This window comes from Rhea pennata, chromosome 29, assembly GCF_028389875.1.
Source record: "Rhea pennata isolate bPtePen1 chromosome 29, bPtePen1.pri, whole genome shotgun sequence".
NCBI lineage: Eukaryota > Metazoa > Chordata > Aves > Rheiformes > Rheidae > Rhea > Rhea pennata.
The window spans coordinates 3,613,514-3,622,363 of record NC_084691.1 but is presented as its reverse complement, the minus strand read 5'-3'; the positions used below and the strand labels follow the sequence as shown (position 1 = coordinate 3,622,363).

Genomic DNA, 8,850 nt, shown 5'->3' with positions numbered 1-8,850 from the left:
GTCCGTAAACAGCGATGATGCTATTTAAATGCTGCAGAGTGTTAATACTTAATAACAGCGTTGCTCCGCTCTTTGCGTGAAAATTAGTTGATGGTCTTGAGGGCTTACAAAGAAACGACTGCAAACGCTTTGGGGCTGGCCCGCAATGCGAATGCCGGCCTTCTTAATAAGTCATTTGCATCACAGTCATCATTAAATTGCCACACGGGGATAATAATGCATATCAGGGAAAGCAAGGGCCCGGGACGACAGATCCGTGCAAGGTCACGCAGCGAGAAAGCTGGGCTTGAAACCCAGGCAGCCTGATTTTCAGGTCTAGCCCTTTTCGGCGATGCCACCTGCTTTAGCGAGATTAACTTTGCAACACGCCGGGAGAGGCTGCATCGTTCACGAGCCAGCAGGCGCTTGCCAGCGTCCTCGGGATGCAGACAGCAAAGGCCTGGCTTGGGCAGGTGATTTTTTTCCTATTGAAATGCATTTGCGCTGAAAGTGTGTCTTATTTCTTAACCCTCTGCAGCTGCAGTTCTCATATAATCACCTGGCTCCAGGACAGCGAACAAAATATTGGCAGTAATACGTGAACAGCTGGTTACCCCAGTGAACCGAAAGCCAGTTTCCCCCCCATTCTGCCCCAGAGATGAGTCAAGAAGTTTCTCAATCCAACACGTCGCAGGAGGAATTAGCTGGCTTCTCCCGCGGAGCACCGGCTGTTCCCAGCTGTGTTCCTAGGGGGTTGTCACCCCTTTGCCCCCACGCCGCGGAGGAGCAATTCAGGTGCCGAGGCGGCGTGGAGGTTCAGGTGCTTTCGGGTTGCTCTGACCCTCCTCTGTGCAAAGCAAAAAGTTGGTAGATACACGTTGCAGCCCGCCTGCACTGAGTGGAAATGCTGGAAGGAGAGGGCTTCTTGCCACTAGTGGTGAGACCCCTCTGAAATGCTCTCGGGGGGCATTTCATGAGGTTGGTGGTGAACAGCTGGTGTTGAGGGCACAGGAGCAGGCACCTAGGGAGGGGGAGGTTTCCTTTGCTTGAAAATACATCGATATTTTTCAAAATGACTTTTTCAACACATTTATTTTCTTCTGCATCTCTCCCTCCGCCCCTGGGTGGGGTGGCCTGTTGGGAAACGTGACAGTACCTGGGCTTGCTGGGGTGTTGGGAGCCGCACAGGTGTGCTCCCGGGATGTTGGTCACAACAGCCTCTCCAGCACGGCTTTCTGGAGAGGCAGGTCTTGCAACGTAGCTGGCGTTTGGGCCGTGCAGTTTTGTGTAGTTTTGGACCACTGGAGACCCAATGGGATGAGGAGCGGATTCTGCCAAAGATGTACAATTTTTTGGCATTCAGTTGGTATTTTGAAGCAACTGGTTGGGCTTTGTCTGGCAATGTTGGGAAGGGGGTCCAGGCATTTCCAAAATGCTGATGCTCTTGAATTTTCATAGCACCCAAAGGATGCTAAAGGACTTTGCAGAACAGCACCCCAAATCTGATGGTGCTGAGGAACTCTGTGTCTCAGAGGTGGGACAACAGGAGGTGGAGGAAAGCCTCGAGGTCTCAAGTGACAGCAGGTAGTAGGAAGAAATGTGATTTGAGATGTTTAGACTATGGGGTGATTTTCTTTTTGATTTCGTGGCTCTGCTTTTTATCATAGGTCCCTGATTTTGCTTGTAAAGGCTAATGCATGTTGCAATCAATATTGCAAATATTCATTGTGGAGGTTTGTGAGCTCATTGATGAGAATGGTTGGGGTGATGTTAAATCCTAGGTCAAAATCTTCCTGTTGAGATCTAATATATGAGTGCTATCAATTTAGCCAGGTCAGCGGCAGCTCTGATCTCTACATTGTTGATCGTGCTCTCTAATTTGAGTTGCACTGGGGCAAATCTGGAATTACTGGCTTAATTTCCTGACGGTGCAACTTTTGGAATTGCCATTGGAGTCAAAGACGCTGCTCCATGTAGAGGGTGAATTCATGTACCTGATTGACTCGAGAGGGCTTTAGCCATCCCCAAGCTGGTTTAGTGAGATTGCTTGATGTCAACGCTGGCGTGTCAAGATCAGAATCTGGCCAGCTCAGAAATGAGTGTCAGAGGAGTGCTAAAGGGGGAATGATCTTTATTTTATGGTCACCGTTTTGAAGATGTAGGTTGTCTACTGTCATTTTTTTGCAAACCAAGCCAATGAGTATTTGGAGTTGTTGAGGCAGCTGCAATCAAAGCTGGGCTGGACTGCATTGCAGTGGCGGCCAGGGGATGTTTGCGGTCCCCAAAGTATTTTGCAATCTACACAAAAGGTTTGCAAACATCTTATATGACTCTAAATGTGTTATTATTTTTTTTTGATTTGCATGTACTGATTCAGTATATAGAAGTGATTTAAAGCACTTTATTTCAATGACTACAGTAAATTGTGAGACATTGAAACTCGTTTTCTAGGGCTTTATTCAGTTTATATTAATCTTAAACATTGTCAGGGTAAATAATAAATTAAATGCTTAGATCAGAAGAAGAGGCATGTAATTAACATGAACTTTAAAAAGAGGAAGAATTGGCTGTATGGTGACCTTGGCAGAATTAACCTGAACATGGTGATGATATTTTGTGCCATCACCGCAGGAGCATCACCAACAGAAAGAAGAATTGGGATATTGTGCAGGAAACGCATGGCTTTCAGGCTGAGTAATAGAAATGAAACGAAATTTAATGCTCAAAAGTGCAAAGTCAAGTCCCAAGACACAAATTCTTAGACTACTTTGGGAGCCGTGACCAGGTCCCAACAAAGCAGGAAAAAGAGGTGGGTTGATTATGAGCCGTTGCTGTGATGTGGCTGTGAAAATGGCCTGGGCTGTAGGAAGCAGGAGATGGGAAAGTGCCTTGCATTGCTTTACCAGCCCCTGAGAAGGTCACGTCTGAAAGACTTTGTGAGGAGGAGTGGAGGAAAGAAACCAAAAAAGTAAGGATAGAGAAGAGTCACTGAAGCTGAAGAACACCACTGGTACAAGAACAAACAAGCCATGAATGAATATGGGCTGGAAACTGGAAGGAGGTGATGGTCACAGCAGATAGCCTTAGGAAGAGCTTCCCAGTGGGGTCAAGGAGACTCAGGGACCCACGTCCAATCCTATGTTCTTAGGAAAGCCTCCATGCGCACAGACAGTGCCCGCGTCCTCTGGGGCAGCCGTAAACGGCGCTTTGGACTCTCGCATCAGCAGTGCTCGCGGTTCGTGACATACTTGCAGCACGGAGCAAACGTTCGTGTGTTTGCAAACAGCCGGGTGGCGAGAAGGGATGGGAGCCAGGTAGGTGAAGTTCAAGAGCAATGAGGCATCGGGTGGCAACATCCACACCCACGAAATGGCTGTAATAATAATTCTGTGCAGGGACTCAGAGCTCTTCGTGAAGGGCAACGAACTCGGTTGAACGTTGCCTCCTGCAAGGGGGAACTCACCTGCCCTATGAGAGGGACCATGGAAGCTGCTGGCCTAGAACAGGACCCCGTTGTCCTCGCTTCTGTTGCTACACTGGTTGTTTTGGTTTAATGCCGTTTTCCCCTGAGTTAGAAAACTGGCAGCCACAGGGAAAACTGACTGACAGAAGGTGAGCTGAGCTGTCGGTGTGCATCTCCCCGGGGAGATGAGTCCACTTTACATCCCCAGCAAAGTGAGGGGAGAGAAGGAAGAGGTGAAACGCTCATCTGACCAGGTGCCATCTCTAAAACGGACGTCCGAGTTTTCCCCAGCTCCTCTCTCAGTCCGGGGCGAGGTGCGTCTACACCTTCTCCGACATCCCCCTTGGCAGGCTCTGCGGGGAATGGAGCTCCACAGACTGCCTCCGGCGGGCTTCGCGCTCCTCCCAGTCCTCCTCTGGCTCAAAGCCTTTGAAGATGGCGAGCCTCTCCGAGAAGGTTTTGGCTTGCGGGAAGAGGATGTAATTGTAGATCACTGAGGCTGCTGCTGCTCCGACCAAGGGGCCCACCCAGAAGACCTGGAGAAGGAGAAAGAGAAGGATTGAGGGGGTGAAAATTGGCTTGTGTTTTGAGGCTGGAGTGGAGTCAGGGTCTCTGAAGAGCATTATGGGGGGCTTAGGTAAAGACTTTCCTATACTGTGTTTATTGGGTGCAAAATACAGATGCCAGCCCTGCTTTCCTCAGCCATCACTGCTGACTTGAACTCTTGTCCATAGCTGTGGTGCCTGAATACATCTAACCATCACCTTCAATCTCTTCCTCCTATGTTCTGAGTCAGAGCTGTGTGATCTTCATTAATGATAGGTGTGTCTTCCTACCCATTTATGCATTTTAAGAGTGGTGAGGAGCCCACCAGTTTGGGCTGGACACCTCTGAGCATGTTATTCCAAATGACCGCAGATCCTACTCTGAACATGCTCTTTGCAAATGGAAATGTCTGGGAGAGCTCCTGAAGGAGCTAGTGGAAAATACAAGCCCAGATCCAACTGGAACCAGGAAAGCTTCCCAGTACGGCAAGAGTTCGACTCTCCATTGGTTTTGCTTCTTTTGCTAGATCAAGGTCAACAAATGATGCAGCCTTTTCCTGTTGCAATTCACCCTGCTTTAGATAAGCCAATTAAGAAGCCAGTGGCTCCACCTCTTTCTGCTAATCTCTATATCTCTCCTCCAGCTGGGAGCCGGCACTGAAATGCCAGGAATTTGGCTGGCTATTTGGCATTCTAGGAATATCAGTAACCCGGGGGGCTCATCCAGCCGAAACGGCCCATAGATCTGCAGCGATGGGAGGTGCAACCTGAATTCTTACCCAGTGGTCGCTGAAATCTCCGACTATCACAGCAGGGGCGAAAGATCTGGCTGGATTCATGGAGCAGCCAGTGTAGCGGATCTAAAGAGAAAGGACGCACTGGTTAGCGTGAAGCCCTTTTACCTCATTTTTAAGCGCTCTGGTGTGTTAGCCCGATTCATTCACCACGCTGACATTTTGTCCTCGTTCGTGTCATTCCAGGAAGAGGGATGTTGGTCACTTCTAGCACCTGAGTCAGCTCATGTGAGTTGCCTTTATTTGTGCATGTTCTGCGTGAGCACATATGCACCGTGCATGGTGCAACTGGTGCAGGCGAAGCGAGGAGTCCTCCGCCGTGGCTCGCTTCCAGCACCTTTGGCTGAGTGAGGTGCCCTGCACCGTGATAGTGACGGCTGGGCCAAGCAGTGTCTATTTCTGGAGCAAATTGCTGCTCCTTATCACTACAGACAGCGGAAAAAAAATGCCCCATAGACACTAGGACTTGCAGATCATTGGAGAGAGAAGATGTGGTGTAAAATTTTACTGTTTTAATGCAGGCACTGAGAAGTTGAGAGGGTCAAGGGCTGCTTTGTTCCTCCTGATACACCTGCTCCCAGCCAAAGTCCTCTGGGAGGGTTTTCCCTGGCCACTCATCCCAAATACTTAGTGCGTAATTAATACAGTCCAGAGAGCCTCATTTGCTAATGCGTTCACTCCAGGATCCAAGATAGGGCTGATCCCTGGATTCGTGGCTCGCGAGCTCCCGGAGGGACTCCAGGAGGAGCAGAGCCCCAACAGGGTCGTGTCTAGTAAAAGCTAAGCTCACACTATAGCTCTGTTCTGGCTTTTAACCTGCTCTACGCACCCCAAGGAGATGTCCCACGGCAACGGAGAGGCCGATGGACAGGGCGGGAGATCCCAGGTTGTCCTCCCGTCGCTCGTCGGTGGAGGCGAAGACGCACAGGACCAGCTGGAAGGTGAGGAAGAGCTCGACGGTCACAGCCTGCCCTGTCGTGGTCTCGTTGTGCAGCTGGAAGGGGAGGAAAGTTGCAGTTTGGTGACTGAGCTGGAAATGTCGGGGCAGGGGGAAACTCAGGAGGAGCCCAAAGGGATATAGGAAATAAGCGAGATTTTTGGTATGAAAGTGAAGAAGAGGAAATTTTTCCCAGGGAAAAGGGGAAGTGGATCAATAGGTAATGTTTTATTGACGAGTCAGGAAATGTTTTTTTGGTGTTTCTCTGGATATTTCCCTTTTTTCCCCCACCCTTCTTTTCCTCTCAGGTTCTTTTATTTTTTTAAATACAAATATCTTCCAGAAAAGTTTATGCATTGCATTTTGAAAATGTCAAAAAAAGAAATGTTTTGGCATTAAAAAGAAAAATCCTCTCTTCCCACTTTTTCCCCTCCCACTTTTGACTGCAAGAACTTTTCAGGTTTGATGTGATTTCCTGCATCCTCCTCTCCTCAAACTCTGCTTTCTGGCACTGTTTTATTCCTTGACAGATTTTAATCCAGATTCGAGGGCTTCGGCAGCGGCGCCGCCGTGCCGAGGAGCTGCCAGTCGCAGTCCCTGCTCATCTGCATTCCCTCCTCGCTCTCTTTGCTTTCCTGGCCCGTCCTGGCACGATCGACCCCGTGAAGCGCTTTGCCCCGTGCGCCCGGCGCCGTCCGGGACCGCGGCGATCGCCCGCCTGCCTGAGGTCCAGATCTACCCTTGCTTGCTCTCCTCTCTCCAATATTCCCTGTCCCTTGCAGGATAACTCATGCAGGTGGCTACGAGACGAAGAACCCACAGGGGAAAAATCAAAGTTTTTTTTTATTTTTTTCCCCTCCCTCTGAGTTTTTAAGCTGTAAAACAACCGGGCTGGGTGTTTTCGAAATCTCTCCTAAAACTCCTACTTGTTTTGTCGGGTTGAGTAAACCTCAGCTATTATCAGTCTAAATAGCCTTGTTCTCCAGATTAATCCCCAATCCCTTTTTCGGCTGTGCTAATCTCCTTGGCAGCGAAGCCGGGTCCTGGCAGTGCCTCCCTGCTGCTGGGCTCGACTCCTCGGCTGCTGGGCGGCAGGGGATTTCGGTGCGCCGCTTGCCGAAACGTGCCGCCCTCCTGCTCCCACCGCGGCGCCTCTGCCCGGGGGACCCGGCTGCACGCATCCCCCGGAAGACGAGCCGTGGGGCTCGGGGAAAAGCGAGGTGATAGTGAACCCCGTGACTTATTTTTTTTCCCCTCCCTCTGTTTATTATTTCTACCTCTTCGCATGGGTGGAAAAGGGGATGTGGGAGCTCCGGACGGGATACCACCGGGAGGGTCTCCTCACAGCTTCCTAAGCTTCCCAATTTTGCCCTTTTTCTCATGCCTGCAAATCAATATCGTCTGAACGCTTCTCTCTGTGTTTCGGAGTTGCACAATGTCTGAAAGCAGGGTCAGATCCTTGCAACGCTTCGGTAGCTGGGCGAAGTTGCTGCCGGGGCATGCACGTGTATCAGGCGCTGCGATAAACCAGCTGGATCTGGTGCTCTTGTGTCCTCTTTGCAATGGGACACAGCAGAATGAGCGGTGCTATCTACGGAAAAGCTGGGATTCAGGCAAAAAAACCTGTCACACCATCTCCAGCGCCAAGGGATCCGGCACAGCACCAGCAGCCTGTACATACTGGCAAGAGATAAAACGGAGGGGAAGAAGAGGCTGCCTGTTCCCATGCTGAGACGGGCAAGCAGGATGAACGGTGGGCGAAGAGGCCCCAGGAGCCCCGGTGCTCCCAGGAACAGAGTGACCTGGCCATTCTGGGCACCGCAGCGTGTCCTGATGCTAATCTCGTGGTGGCAGCCTAGCTATGTCCTGTGATCTACGTCCCAGGTCCTAGACCTAGACCAGGTCCCTGGACCTGGGCTGGCCTCAGAGGCTCAGGACACCATTGCCGTGTGCTTAGGGGATGGGGAACAGAGAGCTGATGCTCTTGGTTCTGCCCTTCCCTAACCCTTGGTCTCCTCAAAATATAGATCCTCCTTGGCACAACCTTAAACAAAATTGAGATGAGGACAGCCTCACCTCCCAAGACAGGTACCTATGTGGCCAGCTGAATCACACCTTTGCCTTTGTCCCCAAAAGTGCAGGGGGCAGCCTGGACTCCTGGCTTCTTCACTGCTCCTGGAAAGACCTTGGATGTGGTAGCCTCACAGCTTTGGTCTCCACCAAACACACCACCCAAACAAAATAAACAGGATCCTTACTGGCCACGAGACCTTTCTTCACATCCCTCAGCCTTCCCAAAATCCATGCCCAATCTTTCCTACTCTGCCAGCCCATCCACAGGCTGAAGTCTTACCTTGTTGATGGCCAAGCCTTCTCGGGCATCTGGTGGGGTGATCTCATGTAAGATGGCTGCACCAGCGACACCCCCCAGGAGCTGGGCCACCACGTAGAAGACAGCACGGAGGAAGGAGACGTGCGAGCCTATGAGACAAGCCACTGTCACTGCTGGGTTGATGTGAGCTCCACTGATGTGCCCCAGTGCTTGGACCAACGTGCCGATGGCCAAGCCAAAAGCCAGGGCAATTTGAAGGATGCTGGGGGAAGCTGAGGGCCAGTTCAGAGCAGAGCCCAGACCAAAGAGGATGAAGATCAAGGTAGCCAGAAATTCTGCAAAGACAGCCCGAGTGAAGGCTACTGAACGGAGCTCCCACATCATGGAGTAGTTTTTGTCGGTGGTTGTAGGGACTGGCTCTACTTGCAGTGTCTTCAGGCAATGTCTACTGCAGCTGCTGGGTCCTGAGAGGATGACGGAGGACGGCATATATATATATGGATGCAGAATGCCAAAGGATCTCCTACCGATGGAGGTGGGATCATGGTCCCAGGAAACCTGATGCTTTCCCTCATTTGTGTTCCAGCTGAGGGAACTTCAGACTCTGCCCCCTCCATTAAGCTGGGGAATGCAGCGTTCGCCACCCTTGGGAGGTCATAAATCAGCCTTGAGCAATGTCGTGAAACTTGGTTCATTTTCTCCAGGGCTTTCTTAACAGGGGCTATATTCCCAATATCACTTTTTGCTCCTCTTTTTCCCCAACCCCTATCACTTGGCTGCAGGGGAAGGAGAGAAAGCAA

General features: G+C 50.7%; 1 protein-coding gene across 1 annotated transcript; it reads right to left on the bottom strand.

Moving 5' to 3' along the window:
• Nucleotides 1-3,762: 3,762 nt before the first annotated feature.
• AQP2 (aquaporin 2) lies at nt 3,763-8,434 on the bottom strand. The gene is made up of 4 exons (XM_062597333.1): nt 8,072-8,434; nt 5,611-5,775; nt 4,767-4,847; nt 3,763-3,978 (listed from the first exon to the last, which is right to left on the bottom strand). Exons 1-4 carry the CDS (start codon nt 8,432-8,434, stop codon nt 3,763-3,765), a joined length of 825 nt encoding a protein of 274 aa, XP_062453317.1.
• Nucleotides 8,435-8,850: the final 416 nt, after the last annotated feature.

What these genes read in the sequence shown, in the direction of transcription:
- AQP2 (XM_062597333.1), bottom strand. Translation starts at nt 8,434, where the DNA reads ATGATGTGGGAGCTCCGTTCAGTAGCCTTCACTCGGGCTGTCTTTGCA. An exon ending in AAGGCTTGGCCATCAACAAG is followed by an intron (nt 5,776 to 8,071) that starts GTAAGACTTCAG and finishes CTCCCCTTCCAG; the next exon opens with CTGCACAACGAGACCACGAC. An exon ending in GAGATTTCAGCGACCACTGG is followed by an intron (nt 3,979 to 4,766) that starts GTAAGAATTCAG and finishes CTCCTTCTCCAG; the next exon opens with GTCTTCTGGGTGGGCCCCTT.